This window comes from Phaseolus vulgaris, chromosome 6 (assembly GCF_000499845.2).
Source record: "Phaseolus vulgaris cultivar G19833 chromosome 6, P. vulgaris v2.0, whole genome shotgun sequence".
Classification (NCBI taxonomy): Eukaryota; Viridiplantae; Streptophyta; class Magnoliopsida; order Fabales; family Fabaceae; genus Phaseolus; species Phaseolus vulgaris.
Window position 1 is genome coordinate 3,630,940 of NC_023754.2, and position 18,182 is coordinate 3,649,121.

At 45.5% G+C, this 18,182-nt stretch overlaps 2 protein-coding genes across 2 annotated transcripts; both read right to left on the reverse strand.

The window, feature by feature from the left end:
• Positions 1 to 574: 574 nt before the first annotated feature.
• Positions 575 to 2,056, reverse strand: LOC137833240 (uncharacterized). Its single transcript, XM_068641600.1, has one exon. The coding sequence runs from the start codon at positions 2,054 to 2,056 to the stop codon at positions 575 to 577; it is 1,482 nt and encodes a 493-aa protein (XP_068497701.1).
• A 9,732-nt stretch (positions 2,057 to 11,788) lies between these two features.
• On the reverse strand, positions 11,789 to 12,221 carry LOC137833241 (uncharacterized). The gene is made up of 2 exons (XM_068641601.1): positions 12,058 to 12,221; positions 11,789 to 11,966 (listed from the first exon to the last, which is right to left on the reverse strand). Exons 1-2 carry the CDS (start codon positions 12,219 to 12,221, stop codon positions 11,789 to 11,791), a joined length of 342 nt encoding a protein of 113 aa, XP_068497702.1.
• Between the last annotated feature and the right edge of the window lie 5,961 nt (positions 12,222 to 18,182).

Below are 18,182 nucleotides of genomic sequence, written 5' to 3' on the forward strand. Positions count from 1 at the left end.
TTAGAAACTCTAAGTTTACCTAGGTTGGTGTTTTAGGTGCCAAAATTAATTCTAAGAAAATTACAAATAAAGTTCCTATGCTAATTTTGACAAGAAATTAAAGTCTACTCTACACTAGAGTTTATGGCATTTGAACATGTAAAAGAACGTCTTCTTGGATCCTCTTGGCCATAACTCTATGGTTGGCCCAAATCTACCCTTTGGTGGGCTTGCATGTGGGCTTGTGCTTGGGCCTCTTCCATCACTTCCGGGCTTCTTCCTGGTCCGACTTGATGACTATCACTTTGCCGCTAAGGGCTGGCAATTTCATCTTCATGTGGCGAGTGGAAGGTCTGCCCTTAACCTGTTTAGGGCGGGCCTGCCCAACAAAATGTTATAGGCCGAGTTGGCGTTAACCACCGGGTATCGGATGCTTTCGGTACGCGACGTCGTTCCATCATTGAACGTCGTCCTCAGCTCTAAGTACCCACGTACCTCCACTGGGTTATCTGCAAATCCATACAAGCATCCGGTGTAGGGTCTCAAGAGGTCCGGGGACAACTGTAGCTTGTTAAAGGTCGTCCAGAACATGACATCAACGGAACTGCACTGGTCGATGAACTCTATGTACCCTCCTTCCTGCTGTAACTACTGAGATGACCACAGGGTCATTGTCGTGCGGGACGACATCCCGTAGGTCAGCCCTTGTGAACACGAGGTCTGATTCCCAAGGATCGTCCGGAAATTCTTCTGCAACTAAACTTACTGACCTCACATACTTTTTACGTTGAGAGGACGTGGGCCCCCTTCCAGAAAATCCACCAGAAATGGTGTGAACCTCCCCATGGACTGGCATCTCGTGTGCCTGGCCCTCCTCTTGTACTGCCGTGGCTGCCGTTGTAGGGGATCCTACGAGGTAATCCTTTAGGAAGCCACTCTTCACAAGTTCATCCAGCTGATAGCCCAGCGCCAAACAGTTGTTAATATGATGTCCAAATGCTTCGTGGAATTCGCACCACAACTCCTTGTGGGGCCCTAGAATTTTGTCAGACTTCGCTGGTGGCCTAAACCTGTATGCTATGTTGGGCACAACGATGAGGTCTTTGAGCTCCACCACAAAGTTGTGCCTCAGCAGTCTACCCCCCTCTCTCCTTCCTTCAGTTCGGGTCCTTGGCGGGGCCCTCCTCGCCTCATAGGTGCGCTTTCTGTCTGGGTTCCGTCTCTCTGTGGCAGCTTCGTGGACCCTAGCGGGTTGCGTGCGTATCTGCGCCCTTGGTCGTGCAGGTGCAGCGGGTATGCACTTCTCGTATGCCTCGCCCTCTGAGGCAATGTGCTCCAACGCTCGTCGCCTTACTTCAGCAAAGGTCTTGGGAAGCCTGCAGTTAAGCGACTTACCAAAAGACCCGGGTCGCACTCCCTTCCTGAATGCGTATACAATCATGGGCTCATCGGTAGTACCCACCTTCACCACTTGTGCTCCAAAGCGGCTTATGTACTCCTTCAGGGTCTCCCCTTGGAATTGTTTCACGTCGAAAAGGTCGTACGAGACCGGGGCTGGGGCCCTATTGGCTAAGTACTGCTCTCTAAATAGTCGTGAGAGTTGAGCAAAGGACGTGACGTGACCCTCTGGAAGGCTGACGAACCAATCCAGGGCCATTCCGGTTAAAGTGCTCATAAAGAGCTTGCATTTTACGGCGTCAGAGCCTCCAACCAACATCATCTGTGTGTGGAACGCCGCGAGGTGTGCCTCAGGATCCTCCTTTCCTGTAAAGGTCACCTTGGGCCCTATGAACGTGTTGGGGATTGTTGTTCCTAAGATCGCTTGTGAGAACGGTGTGGTGAATTCCCTAAGTGGGGAGGCAGTCTCAGGCTCGTCTACATCGCGCCGATCGCGACGTAGCTCCTCGTTGGTACGGTGGAGCTCCTCTTTTCTCGCCAGAGAGGCTGTGAGATCTGCCTGCATGCGTTCCTGATCTGCTCTTGAGGCTGCCACTGCTTCTTGCAGCCCTTGCACCATGCCCACAAGTTGTTGCATGGTCATCTCTTCGCTCCTGGAGCGCGGTGGTCTGGTGGTCATGGCTTTCTGGAAACTTTCTCAATTTATCCGGGTTTTGGGAACTGGAACTGAAAAACGTGTGTGGTGGGACTGATGTTTTATATCTGCCCCACGGTGGGCGCCAAATGTTTCGTCCGGCTGACCAGGATCGTCTTTGCGCGTGGCCTGTCCTCGCGAGCTAGGGCACCTTCATCTTGCTCCGTCTGTGAGTACCTGAAAGAAGTGAACAAAGGGGCGCCCTCGCGGGCGTTTGCACTCCGACGATCAAGTCAGCTAGCGAGAAACATCAAAGAAAACTGCACTGAACTGTGTAACTAGAACTGTGTTGCCCTAATTGCCTTGTGCTCACTGTGAGTGCGTCGCGAAGACAACTAGGGTTTCCTGCTCTGTGTATCTGTGTGAATTTAGGTTAAAACTCCCCCCTTTTCAAATCCCCAAGGTCCCTTTTTATACACCTATAATCTTTCAAGCGCGTTAAAGCGCATTGAAAGCGTATAAAAACATTCCTTGGAACATTCGAATCTTTTACTGAATTAAAGCGTACCTTGGCAAACTTTAACTGAAACCTTTAATGAGCACGTGTGCCTTGCCACGTGTCCCTTTGACTTGATCGTTTATTCTGTGTAGAGGGTCCCGCAGCGCCGTCACCCAATTTAGGGTTTTTCCATCGTGTGAGCCCTCTTTTCTGCGAAGTGCTTCTGTCACGTGGGTTGACTTTTTGGGTGCCAACTCATGCGCCCCAATCACTGATCACTTGCCCTGGGGGTGTATCTACCTTTCTCTCGTATCATGCACGTGGTTTTCCCCTTATCATGACCCTCTCATGGGTCGTATCAGTCTCAGGGTCTCCCAGCAGTGGTGTGGATACTTCACGAGTCAGGTTTACCCCCTACTGGTACTAGAACTTATGGCCTTGAAGCCACCTTTCTCTTCTCCTTGCTACTGTTCTGAACTGTCGAGGCCCGGTGCCTCTCCGGCGACTCCTCTCTCCTTCGGCCGATGCTTCTCTTTGGGCGATGCTTCTCTTTGGGCGACGCCTCACTTGGGCGATGACTCGAGCGGTCTACCTGCTGACTTCTCTTCCTTGGGTCTTCGAGGGGCCCCATCATGCGTTGACTCTGACCTTCGGTCAACGCCCGATGACGGGACGGTACAAGAACCTTCTCTAGTTCCCCCTTCAGACTCTAGCTTAGTTTCGCCTCCATCCCCTGTTCCACTTACAACACCAACCCCTCCTCCTTCCGCTTACGTCTATAAGTCCCTATACCGCTGGGCACCTGCTGCTCTTTTAAATGAGACCTCCAGTTTTACCTCCCTTGAGAGTTTTGCTGCTTCTAGGAAGAAGCAAACCTGCCACAAATCACGCGCTTTTGGTAAAGACCACGACAAGTTTGTGAGGATGGTGGCTTGCAGGGAAGGAGAGCCGATGTGTACTCTATTGTCTTTCAGAGACTTAGGCTTCGATTACCCTTCACCCCCTTCGAGCGAGCACTCCTAACTGAGGTGAACGTCGGCCCCGCCCAACTGCACCCCAAAAGCTGGGCGTTCGTGAGGGCCTTTGCGATCCTCTGCCACTGTCTTGGCCATACATCGGTGGATGTGTTTCTCTTCTTCTTTGAAGCGAAGAGTCTAGGCAAGAAGCTGTGGGTCAGCTTCAACAGCGTTGTTGGGAGGGTGCTTCTAACACTCTTCCAACAATCGTACAAGGGGTTCAAGAAACACTTCTTCAAGGTGTGATGCAATCAGAGGGACCCTCTCTACTGGGCGGAGAAGCCAAACCTCCAGAAGCCCAGGTGTCTTGAGTACCTTCTCCCTAAGGAGCGGGAAGTATGCGACCTCCTCTATGGCCTTCATACCCCATTTAGTACATTGGAGCTGCTCAAACTTGAGTTTAGCCCCAAGGCCCTTAAAAGTTACATCGGTACGCTTCTCATTCCTGTCTTTATCTTTGTTTGCACTTTTACTTGCTTTATTGTTGTTACCTACGTGTCCTGACTTATTCGTTGTCTTTGTGCAGATATGGGCTTTCAACAAGGATAAGAAGAAAAAGCTGGCCAAACTGCTTGCCAAGCGCAGGGCGGCCGCTGCTGGTGTGGGCACTTCAACGCCCATAACCCCTCCAACTTCTACCACTTCTGCCCCCAATACAACTGAGATAGCCCCTGTCGATAGGCAGAAAGGGGTGGTGGTAGTGGCTGTCGATTCTGAGGATGAGGATACCTGTACGGGCCTCGTCTTCAAGAGACTGAGGATGGGCGAAGCCGCGACGCTCTCCCATTCTCCCCAATCTTCAGGGATAACCCTCCAAGTGCTTCCTCCCCACGCTATCTCATTGTTCATGAAGGTGAGGGGGAGACACCCCTGAAGACTGCCCAATGCCTCTCGCTGTCGAGCTTCTTGCACTTCTCCAACAAGCCCTCAAGCGCTTCCAAGACAAGGAAATGTTGGAGAGCTTGAGCGGCAACCTCCTCCAAGACCGCGTTGCCTACGGCCTTGGAAACTTCCTCGTCGCATCTAGCCTTGTGCTAAGTAAGGCTCAAGAAGCACAAGAACTACAGGCTAGGATGACGAAACTGGAGGAGGAGTTGGCCCTCAAGACCAAGGCCTTCTCCAACTGCGAAATCACCATGTACCAAGAACTGGCAAGCCTTCGCCAATCCGAGAAGGACGTCAAAAAGCTTCTTTTTGACAAGAGCCATGAGGCCGTCCAACTAGAAGCGAAGATCTTGCCTCTTCGTAACAAGGTGATCGACCTGGAGGAGAAGGTCGAGGGTATGCAGGAAAAAATGCCCAAGTTGGAGGAGAGGGCCACCTAGCGCGAGGTCCAGCTGGGGAAGGTGGAAGGGGAGCTGGTCGAGAAAGTTGAACTCTTCAAGAAGACGGAGGAGGAGCTCAACAATGATGTTGTCGATGCTTATGGCGAGAGATTCTAAGATGCCATGGCTCAGTTTTCCTGTGTGCATCCTGAGGTGGATCTTTCCCTTTTCAGTGAGTCCAAATGCATTGTTGATGGGCAACTCGTGCTTAGAGAGTAATCGCCTTGTAATTCTGTCTCCTTGATGAACAATTTGCCCCTTGTATATGTATATATATCTTTATAAGTGTTTGTCTTTTCTTTAGCTGTTTGTCTTAGCTACTTTGGTTTACGTTTCTCTGCCTTTACTTGCATTGACTTCAACTAACAGCGCCTCCGACATAGGTTCGCCCTTTAGGTAGCATGCTTTAACTTCATACGTTTTACCTTGTGTGCGCGGATCCCTTAACTGGCCCAACCTATGTTCGAGGATAAATCCTCTTGCTGTTTTTGATCTTCTCTTCTTGTGAAGTAAGCCTACCTGCTGATCTCGTCCCTACCCCCCTTAGATTGACGGGAATGCCTTGCTGGTAACACTGGCGAATCGCACCGCTCTCGACCTTGGCTTACAAACAAGGGAGAAGTGTATCCTCCCGATCTTGACCCTGCATCATGAAGGTAGGGGTGAACTTAACCGATGATCCATGTTGTCCGACCCTAGAGTTACTATACAAGAGGGAGGCTTCCTAAGGAACCATATTGCCCCCATCTTGGTGTTTCTAACTCGATCGAACGGCTCTTATCGACCTCATCCTTGCTGTACAAAGTCAAGGGACAGGTTTGAATAACTGACCGCGACCCTGCTATAAAAAGTCAAGGGACAGGCCTTGGTAAACTTGCGCAAGAGGGAGGTTCACCAAGGAACCATACTATTCCCGACCTTGGTGCATTACTTCAAGGGAGAGGTTCATTAATTGGCGATCCGTACTATTCTTCGCCTTGGTGAACTTACACAAGAGGGGCTTATTGGGGAATCAAACTACCTCCGCTCTTGGTGTATCACTTCAAGGGAGAGGTCCATTATTTGTACTGCACACACATTTCTTAATTGAATAACTGAAATTTTATTTGGGTGACCTCGTTAAAAAACCCTTATGAGGGAAAAAGAGTGTCCCCTTAAAATGTGTACAATGCAAAACATCCTTAACTAAAATAAAACTTAAGATTGGTCGCATTCCAAGTACGAGGGATCGCGCCACCCTCTAATGTTTCGAGCCTGTATGCTCCATTCCCAAGGGCCTTTGTCACCCTGAAAGGACCAGTCCACTTGGGAGATGACTTGTTCTCTAGCTGGTAAGGGTGGGCCTTTCCCATCACCAGGTCACCGACCTGGAACTGCCGACGTCTCAGCTTGGAGTTGTATTTGTACTCCACCCTCCTTTTCAAGGCTTCAACCTTAATCCTTGCTTCCTCTCCTCATTGGACTCCTCGACCACGAAGTTTTGGAAACGCGGCGATTTCTCCTGGATTTCTACTGGAATCATTGCGTCCGACCCGTACACCAAGCTAAAGGGTGTTTCCCTGGTCGTGGACTAGGGAGTAGTGTACGACTTTGTGAATTGGAAGGTCTGTCATGACTATCGCGGTGAAGCTCTAGAAATACAAAGTCTTTGTGCTGAGAACACTACTGCCAGAGCTGCTTTTTCCAAGGCCTGGTATCTCACCTCTGACTCTTGCAATACCTTACTGACGAAGTAGATCGGGTTCTGCACCTGGTCTTGCTCTTGCAGTAAAACCGAACTTATTGCCTTCTCTGTAACTGCAAAGTGATCCTGCCTGTTGACCAGGACGCAAGAGCCTTGCCTCGTCAATTCTGGATCGACTTTGCGACGTGTTAGCTTCCGTCCTTCGCCTTGATTCACCTCAAGAACCTGCAAAAGACAGAACGGCGCCGCTGCGGCCGATCACGCTCCGACGCCCAAGTCAGCGACTGAACCACCAAAATACTAAGAGAAAACTAAGAACTTCAGGAACCGTGCAAAATTCTCTCTCAGCGTATTCAAGCTCTCGCAAGCGTAAAAGAAGTATTCTAAAACGCGCATACCTCAGAAGTTCGTTAGGATTCTTTATATACCTGTGCATTTTCTCTCTCCTGACAGTTACACATCTGGACACGTGGCTCGTATCCAACTGTACACGTGTCACCATCTGGAGCATCCTTGACTTGGGCGCCACTTCTTACTCTTCAAGCTTTCGGCTAAGTTACTTATGCAGGAAACAACTCAGCGCATAACTGCCTTGGAGCATGATCTCTTCTGCGTGGCGAGTACGGGTGTCATCATACACACCTTCCCTGTGGTCTCGCCGGCCGCCATCATGATCTACTTCACTTGCTTCATCGCACATGCTCGGGTAAGCTGTTCCCCGACCTCGACCTCTGGCTAGCTAGGGAATGACCATCTGACGACTTCATCCTCTGCTTCGAAAGCCTGGAACAAGCTTCCCTGATCCCTCGGCGATGTCCTCCTTTCGGCGATCTCTGATCACTTGGTCGTCTGGGTTCGCATCCGGCGACTTCATCACAAACTTGGTGACCGCCGGTTTAGGTATGCTAGAGATCGGAGCACACCAACTTAATGACTGGCGACTACACAAGCCCCCCGACTTCCTTCCCTTCTGCCAGCCATGTGCACTGCTCAACACGCCTACATAATAGCTTGCTGCCACGTCATCACTTCCGACTACCTGGGCGGTACACAAAGTATAGGCGGAGTGGGGTACCTAACTCTGGCTTACACAATACTGGTGGACTGGCCAGGTACTCCTTCAGCTTCACAAACACCTCTTTGCACTCCCGGGTCCATACGAACCTGTTACTTCTCTTTAAGCACTGGAAAAAAGGATGCCCCTTGTCTCCTTTTGCTGATACGAATCTGGACAAAGCGGTCATGCGCCCTGTCAACTGCTGCACCTCCTTGACTGAGATCGGGCTCCTCATGGCTATTATCCCAAGATTCGCCTCTATCCCACGTTCAGTGAGTAGGAACCCCAAGAAATTGCCTGCCTCAACCACGCACTTCTCTGGGTTCAGCTTCGGCCTGTACTTCACTATCGTGGTGAACAACTCTTCCAGGTCTGCTACGTGTTGCTCCTTCTGCTAGGAGGTGACCACCATGTCATCTACATATGCTTGGACATTTAGTCCTAACATGGGCGCTAATACTCTGTCCATCAACCTCTGGTAGGTGGCACCTGTGTTCTTCAGTCCAAAGGGCATCACCTTATAGCAGTAACAAGACAACTCTATCATAAATGTTGTCTTGCACTCATCCCTGAGGTGCATCATGATCTGGTTGTAACTAGAGAAAGCATCCAAGAAGCTGAGTAATCTGCATCCAGACGCGTTGTCCACCAAGGCATCAATACTAGGCATTGGGTAGGAGTCCTTCAGACAGACCTTGTTGAGGTCTGTGAAGTCAACGCACATCCTCCACTTCCCACTGGCCTTCTTTACTAGCACCACATTTGCCAACCATTCGAGGTACTAAATCTCCCTAATGCGGTCAGCCTTTAAAAGCTTCTCCGTCTCTTTGCGTACGACCTGACGCCTCTCCTCGTTGAACTTTCGTCTTCTCTGGCGAACAGGTCGGATCTGGGGGTCCATGGTGAGATGATGACACAGGAAGTCAGGGTCTATGCCAGGCATGTCAGAGGCAGACCACGCGAAAGCGTTAAGGTGTCGCGCTATGACTTCGGCAATCTGATCCTGCGACTCTTGGCACAAAGACCTGCCAAGCGTGAACATCTTCCCACCGATTTCTCGTTCCAGAACATCTTCGGTGGGTTCGGGTCGTTTCTTCCAAGCGATCTCTGCACAGGTCACCCCTTCTTTTCTTGGAGGTTGGGCAATAACAATGAACATCCCATCTTCGTCTTGAGGCTATTTTTCGTAACACCTTTTAGCCTCCTTCTAGTCAGACTTGATGGTGATCACCGTACCCTCCATGGAAGGCAACTTCATCTTCATATGCCTCATAGAGGCAATCGCTTAAATCCTGTTCAAAGCAGGTCTGCCTAACAGTATATTGTAGGCTGATGGGACGTTAACAACAAGATACCTGATCTTGGTAGTGCGTGAAGCTGCGCCATCCGTGAAGATCGTGCTCAGCTCTATATGCCCACACATCTCCACCTGGTCTCCAACGAAACCGTACAAGAACCCGGTATAGGGCCTCAACTGGTATGGGGACAATTGCAATTTGTTGAAGGTCGACCAAAACATCACGTTGGCCAAACTTCCCTGGTCTACGAGGACGCGATGCACCCTCCTTCTTGTTGTGACTAACGAAATCACTACTGAATCATTGTCATGGGTATGAAATCCTGGCGGTCGGCCTTGGTGAAGACGAGGTCGACATCGGGAGTCTGATCTTCCTCCTGTACCTCTACCGCCATCACCTCTCGTGCGTGCTTCTTCCATTGTGAGGCAGTACATCCTCCTTCTGATAAGGTGTTGATCTCACCATGTATGGCACCTCGTGCCCCTGATCTGCCCCTGCGGTCATCAGCGCTTGATCGTTCTGCTGCTCCTGAAGGTAATCCTTTAAGAAATCGCTTTTCACGAGCTCATCTAGTTGGTGCGCCAGGGACAAGTAATTGCGTATATAGTGGCCGTGTGCTTGGTGAAACTCACACCAAGCGCTCTTGTTGGGCCCATCTTCCCTTCGGTCTTCGCGGGCACCTTCAACCTTGCCGCTATGTTTGGGATAGCGATTAGCTCCTTGAGCTCTACCCGGAAGTTATGCTTCAGGGGTGGGTCCCTTCGCGGGCGTGTCCCCACCTGGGACTGTCCGTAGGGTTTTCCCGCTCCCTTCTTCTTTGTGGTCACCTCATGTACCTCATGGGCTGAGGTCGTCCTGTCGCTCGAGGTCGGATAGGACCGACAAGACCACGTTTCTCCGTTACTCATCATCTACAGCGATGTGTGCCAACGCCCGACGTGTGATCTCGGTGAATGTCTTCTGGTAGAACCTTAGCAGCAATTCGCTGAAAGGTCCTAGCAACGTTCCTTTGACGAAGGCATGCACCACCATGGCCTCATCTGTGGGTTTCAACCTCACCACCTGGACCCCAAACCTGTTCAAATAGTCCTTCATGGACTCCCCGTGGTATTGTTTAATGTCGAAGACATCATAAGAAAGCCAGGTGGGGGACTTGTTAACAAGGTATTGTTCCCTGAACAACGTCACAAACTGGTCGAAGGTGGTGATGTGTCCGTCGGGAAGGCTAACAAACCATTCCAACACCGCGCCTGCCAACATGCACATGAGCAGCTTGCATTACACAACGTCAGATCCTCCTATAAGCATCATTTGAGTATGGAATGTCGTGAAATGGGCCTCTGAGTCCTCCACACCTGTGAAGGTGACGTTCGAGCCCATAGACGTGGTTGGTAACGCTGTATCCATGATCGCCTGTGAGAACGGCATGGGATGTGCCCTGAGTGGTACAGTTGGGGCATGTTCATCCACTGCACGCTCCCCTACTTGTTGCAAATCCCTGCGCAGTTCTTTGTTGTCCACTCGTGACGCGGCAATTTCAACCCTAAATGTTGCCACCTCTGCTTGGAGGGCACGCATAGTCTCCAAGATTTGTTGCATGGTGACGTTGTCCCCTCCAGGAGGCACAACACCTGTGGCTACAACAGATCCTTGCCTCGTACTCCTCATATTGCTGGTAAAAACTCTCAACGTGATTGTGAGTGGGACCTTGCTTTAACGAGCCCCACGGTGGGCGCCAAATGTTCCCACCAGTTGACTCGCTTCGCCAGTTGACTCTAACAACAACCTTGGGCCCTTCTATCTCCGCTTGAGAATCGTGTTTTCTTGAGCAAAGAATCTTTCACCTACAAAGACAAAGGGGCGCCTTGACGGTCGTTTGCACTCCGATGCTCAAGTCAGTATAAGGGCAAAGAAACACCAAGAGTGTATATTAGCTTCAGTCTTAAAAACTGCGTACCTTGCTAGGGTTCTTGGCACCCTTTATATAGGTCGAAACTAGGGTTTACCTTTGTGTTGTACCCTTGTCTAGGGTTCCTTGGGGAACGTCCTTGCATCGCTATTTACATAATCTTAGCGTATCTAGCACATGGAACTTCCCTTAACTAGAGTGCAACGAACAACAGAGTGGCCTCCTGGGTACCACCTTGTGCACCTAGTCTCTGGCGCCATCTGCTTTGTGGGTGCCCTAAGTATTCACATGCCATGCATGCAGCTTTTCCTGGAAACCTTAACCCTAATGGGCCTTAGCGCCTCCCAGGATTATTCACTCGTGTCGCGCCTGTATGCGCTATACACACCACGTGCATGGATCCTTCGTGACTTAGTCTTCTCGTATATCTAATGTCTTACCTGTGAACTTAGTATAAATCTATTGTTCCACCTTACGTGGCCCACTATAACGCTCAGACCACCGATGTCCGATCTCTTCCTCTTTTGGCGAGGTTCGATGTCGATCTCCAACATCGGGGTCTACGGTAGCGATGTTCAAAGACTGACCAATCCCCTGATAAGTGCATTTGGGCCCCACCTTACGCGGCCCCCTTCCATTACCAGGCACCGGTGTGCGATGTCTGAGGTCAGTCACTGGGTCGATGACCGAGGACTGGTCGGGACACAAGTGTAGTTAGAAGAATTAGATTCATTCAGTTTAGAATACCTTTTTTTTGTTGAGTCCTGTCTCTGCCTTTCTTCTTTAGAAATCTGCTGAACTTTCTTGTAAGTAGACTTAAAGTTTCATCATGTTTCAGCATTTTCTGCTTTTTCACTACTATCATTTTGTACACTTGTTTTCAATGCCAGTCCTTTAGTTTTTCTCTCCACTGTCTCTTGCTCCTTGAGCCTTTTAATCTCGAGCTCATGCTCCATTAATTTTCCAAACATTGCAGCAGTGGATAGCTTTCACAAATCTCTGCTTTCTGATATAGCAATTACTTTGGGTTGCCAGCTCCTATCAAGACATTTCAGCACCTTTATATTGAGCTCTTCTTTGTCAAACACTTTTCCCAGTCTAGTAAGATGATTTACAATGTGGGTAAACCTCTTTTGTACGTCAACAATGGTTTCTTCAGGTTGCATCCTGAAAAGCTCATATTCTTGAATGAGTGAGTGTTTTCTTGATCTTTTTCCATCATCTGTTGCATTCATGAGTTACTTCCAAAACTTCCCACATTTCTTTAGCCGAATTGCATTGAGATATTCTGAAGAACTCATCCATTGTCAATGCATAAGATATGATGTTCTTTGCTATTGAGTCATATTGAGCTTTCTTTCTCTCACTCTCACTCCATTTAGACCTTGGTTTCTTCACTGTTTCATCCTTGACAACCTGCATTGGCACAAAAGGTCCATCGACCACAACCTCCTAAATACCAAAGTCAATAGATTCCATGAAAATTTTCATTCTAATTTTCTAGAAAGCATAATTCATTCCACTGAACATAGGAGGTCTATTAATAAACGAACCCTCAACAAAAAAACACTTTAAACTCAAACATATTGCACACAAACTTGAGTAAAATACAAGTCCTAGCTCTTGATACCAATTGTTGAGTTCAATAGTGTCAAAGTTCAGGGGGGGGATGAATTGAGCTTTTAAAAATTTCAAACAGATTCAGTTTTATCACAGGGCAGAGAAAAAGAATCGATTTATTTTGACATGAACAAATTTATTTTTCTGCTTACATTAACAAAACAGTAATTCAGTTATGTGATTTTCTGATATTAAGTGAATTGATCAGCAAACAATGTTCACATTAATTCGAGCAAAAGAAAATCAAAGAGTTGAATTAGTATACAATCCTTGAATATAAAATCACCCACTTGAATGAATCTTGTCAATTGATTGAGTTGATTTTCTCAGAACAATGTACTTCAATTATTTTCAACAGTACACTCATATTTCCACAAGTTATTCAGATTGGTTTTCCAGAAATCAAGAGCAGTATGAACAAACCCAGAAAGAACATATTTATTCTTAATTGAACAAATTTATTTTCTGTCAGATTAACAAACGAATCAGTTAAAGAGTGCAGAAATGAAGAGAGATTGAACACCACGAGATTTTACTGATTCACTCAAATGAGCTACATCCAGTCTCACTTTTTCCAAGGTGAAATCCACTAAAACACAGTACAAAACAATTACACAACCAATGTTCTTGAACCCTACAAGAACAAACCTCACCTAGTTGAAAAACTCTATTTCAGCACACACAACTCTTCAAGAAATTCTATCAAGAAGAGTCTTACAACCACACTTTACAAAAAAAAGAATGATGAAATGAATACACCTGGAAAGAGAATGCAGAAACCTGACTAGACCAGTAGAACAAATTGCCCAAATTGTGACAGCACCTCCAACCAAGCTTAGAACAACAAACGAGAACAAGCCCACTTTCTCTTTTGGAAATTCTTTCAAGATCACATGCTAAAAACTCTGAAAACTCTGAAAACTCTCAATCTCTATTTTAAACTTGTTTTCTTAACGCTCACTTTAGTAAGAAATAACTCTCTTTATATAAGAAATGATTTATAACAGACTTTTAAAACCAGTTTAAAAAATGTTAAAAAAAGAATAGATTGAAGTTATAATGAATAGATTTATTTTCAAAAAAGATAAAGAGAGATTTTTTTAACAGATGAAACTCAATCGTTTTGATATCACCAAAGGCTGAGCCAAAATACTGGATGCACAAAACGAAGTTATTAAAAACTTTTAAAGAACAAGGCATCAGTTTAAAAAAGAATCTATTCATTTAAGAAATAACATATTCATTTTTGTGCAGTAAAGCATATTTTGGCAAAACATGTGAAAAACATTTTAGAAAATATTGTGCAGAGTTAAAATGTGGGTCACAAGGAAAAAAGCTCACTTTAAACACACTCTAACCTATACACAAGACTATCTAAATACACATACAATCTTCTAAGCAGAACACACACAATTCTTCATCAAACTCATTGACTTGAAGGAGCAATATCCATCTTCAACAAAATGATATTTTCTTTTTTTCTTCATCAAGTTTTTAGTTCCATTACTACCCTTTTCAAGTGTTGGATTAAACTCTTTTCAAGATATTATAAATATATTTCATACAACATTTAAAGTAATTGGCAATGAAGATTATTGAAAGGTGGACAAAAGTAAGATCAGTGTAAAACCTCCTAATTGGTTGAATATGACTAATTTGAAATATGTATAAATAGAAAGGTGGACAAAGGCAATAATTTAGTCTTTACATTTTAGAGGAACCTAATTACAACTAAGATCTAACATCGACTACAATGATTAGGTCAAAATTTCAAAATCATATAAATAAAAACATAAATAATTTGATATGGTGGAGGACATACTATTGATTTTTGTATGTTGAATTAAAGTAGAGGACATTCTCATGCATTGATTCATGAAACAAAACATCCATAATAATTGATCACATAATATAGTGGGACATATGAAGAAATGTAAGATTAATGGAATATATCTTTATTGTAGTATTTTAATTATTCATATTCTTAAACATTATTGTTTTTACATGTTTATATAAAGAAATTCCTATAAAGGTAAAATTAATTTAAAGAAAAATTTCTAAAAAAATTGAATGTAGTTAGTATTAGTGGTGCATGACAACATAACAGAAATAACATGACCATCAAAATGACTCAGAGAAAGAAAACTTTGCAAATGATGATACATGTATTAGATTTAAAAGACCACAACCACAACCACAACTTAGCTTAGATGCCAATGTGTTTGATTAAATATAGGATAATATTTAACAACTTCCATAAAATTTAAACAATTTAATCCTTAATCTTCGACAAGATTCCTAAAAGGTTATATATTATACAAGGTTTATGTGAGTTGATTTTAAGATAGGGTTGCACTTTGCTTATGATTTTTTATTTTAAGCAGAATATGGTGAGAAACCCAAAGAAGATTTCCACTAAACACAAAGTTAACCAAGTGGTTAAGTAAGTATGAAGGTTCATTTCTAGAGGACAAGGTTAAAACAAAATTATATGGTGATGATGGTGAAAAAGTGCGGAATTAAAGAGCATATAAGGGAAAGAAAGAAAATGGAAATCGAATAGACAAAGATGAACACAAGAATATAAAGGAATTGAAAATAAAAAGATGAAAGGAAAGAGAAGCTTAGGATGATGAAGGTATGGTTCCGCCACTTGGAGGGGGAGGAGACTCCAAGATGAGTGGTGAAAAGCCGCCACTAGAGGTATTGTGCACTTAAGATAAGACCCAAAGATAATAGGAGACTCAAATCACCAAACACTCTGACAGAGTTTCTTTACCTTCAAAATTCAATGTGTAAATTACATGAGGAAAAACACCCTTTATATAGGAGAGAGTGACTTGAGGAGCAAGAGTGAGTGGGGTAAGAACGTCATTTGTGAGAAACCTTCTAGAAGGTAGGTCAAAAAACCCTAGACCTAGGTGCGCATGTCATGAAAGATGGGTTTGGCACAAGCTCAATTTACTAAGTACACCCTACTCTAGCTTATTCTTTTATTTGGACCCCCAAAGTGAGCCCAATTTATTTACATAACTTGTCTAGTGAAAAGACTAGAAGGAAGAACATATGATATTCTGGTTTATGTTTGGTTCTTCTTTGTTGAGTCTCTCTTGAGGTTTGGTGGGGCCTGGTCTTGTATGCTAAGATGACTCACTTAATTGTGAAGTGTCTGTTGTGTCCTTGGTCATCTTCTTGTCTAGTTGGGTTGTATCAAAGGCCGAGAAGGTCTAGGCCATAAATCATCCAAGGCTGACCTCGACAACATGTTCGAGTACACCTCGACAGCATGTTCGAGTACACCTCGACAGCATGTCTGAGTATACCTCGACAATATGTCTGAGTACATCTTGACCACCTAAAATGATATTTTGTTACACTCATTAAAATGTATTTTGTCATATTAATATAGGAACTAACCATGTTATATGTACTAATATAGGAACATTGGTACAGAGGCTCGAAACGACTATATAAATAGGTTGATCACAATTAAACCAAGGCACACATTTATTACCTCTGACTTCCGAGAAGTTAACTTGAGTGTTAGATAACCTTTTGCAGGTACCTCCATGGTTGAGACCCATCTACATCCAAAATTCGCAGGGAACTGAGACCGATATCAATATCCAGTCAATAAGAAAAGAAGGACATCTTTTTGGTTCATACAAGAACATTTGGCGTCCACTGTGAGACCAAGAAGGATCAACACAGAGAAGAGCTCAATGGTATCAACGGGAAACATGACCAACGATCAAAGGCAACTAGTTTAAGAGCAACTAAAACCGATCAAATAACCTTTTTTCTAGGCCTTCAGAGGGATATGGCCAAGATCAAGTAAGAAAATGAAGAGATGAGAATGAGACTAGTGGAGGGAACCCTACACCTCAAAGCTTAAAGAATGAGTTTGAAAGGGAGGCCCTCGTTAAGAATGTACCATTATCTCCTGTTCATTTTTCCATCAATTATGATTCCACCACTAGAAGTTGGAAACTAGAAGGTCGAACCAACCAAACACCTCAGCCCACACCTCAGGGATAGTAGGAGGAGCCCACCGTCATCCTTTCATGGATGGAATCATGGAATCTTAGCTTCCTTCAATACGGAAGGGGCTAACTATAGACTGATGTACCGACCAGGTCATCGGGTGTGATGACGTGGACAAGAGAAAGGTAGGTGGTCAAGAAGTCAACACAGTCGCCGTATGTAGAAGCGGCGTTTTGCAGTATACATAATCGGTTATCGCCGAGATGTGTCACCGCCAAGATGAGTCATCGCCCAAGAGAAAGACATCGCCTAAGCAAGACGTCGCCCAAGCGAGACGTCGCCCAAGTAAGACATCGCCCGAAGAGTCAACCCGCGTGACAGAAGCATTTCGCAGAGAAGAGAGTCCACACGATGGAATAACCCTAAGTTGGGTGGCGGCGCTGTGGGACCCTCCGCACAGAATAAACGATCAAGTCAAAGGGGCACGTGACAATGCCCACGTGCTCATTAAAGATCTCCAAGGAAGGCTGCATGCATGACACGTGATTAATTAGGGCACCCAAATAGTATGATGGCGCGAGAAATACAGCGCTTAAGTTAGAGCCCAAGTGGCCGCAAGGTTATTCATTGCACTCCAGATAAGGGAAGTCCATGGGCCAGATACGCTAAGATCCTAAGGATAGCGGCGCAAGGACCTTCTCCAAGGAACCCTAGATAATAGTAGGCAACGCAGAGGTAAACCCTAGTTTTCACCTATATAAAGGGCACGAAGAGCCCTAGTAAGGTACGCTTTCATAGTGATACAGAGCACTAAACCCTAGTTGTTCTTGACGGCACACCCAGCTGTGAGCACAAGTCAATTAGGGCAACACAGTTTAGCTACACAGTTCCAGTTATTGAGATAATCATACAATTTTCAGTCACTTTGGTGTTTCTCGCTAGCTGACTTGAGCGTCGGAGTGCAAACGGCCGCGAGGGCGCCCCTTTGTTCTTCTTTTTCAGGTACTCATATACAAGAGAGAACGAAGGCGCTCTAGCTCGTGAGTTTAAGCCACTCGTAAAGACGACCTAGGTCAACCGGTCGGAACAACTGATACAATAGAAGGGGCTAACTATAGACCAAGATGAACATATTGACGTCTACACTAATCAAATAAGATTGTGCATGACAAATGACATTGTTATGTGTCGAGTCTTCCCTATTGTTAACTGACTATTTTGGCATTTTGATAAAATTAGGGACTTAATTTGTGACGAGCCAACCTCATCACCTAACTTCCATAACATTGGTAAACATTCGACATGAAAATGGGGAATATGGAGAGATTCAACAAAGTGACCATGAATATCTGGAACCTAAGTCCCAAGGTCACACTACACCACATAGTGATGACGTTGAGGCCAAAATCATTCGCAAATAGCTTGTGCAAGATACCGCACCCAAGATTGGGACTAAAAAAGAAAAAAAAAGGAGAAATAGGGCCAACAACTACCATTTGGTAAGCCCAAAGAGATTAATGTTACCCGATTCTCCCACTACAGTCCTCTTAATACGGTCGGAAGCCAAATTCTGGAATAGGCTTTAAATGTTGAGTTTATTTTGACCCTTGAGAAGGTATCCACACCTCGAAACGCCGAAACCACAAAAAAATATCGATATCATCGCCATTTCGACCATTCAACCAAATAAGGCATGACATTGAAGAATAAAATTGAAGCATTTATACATGTTGGGCACTTACGCAAGTTCGTTAAGTGTGAACACTACTAAGTGTTCTG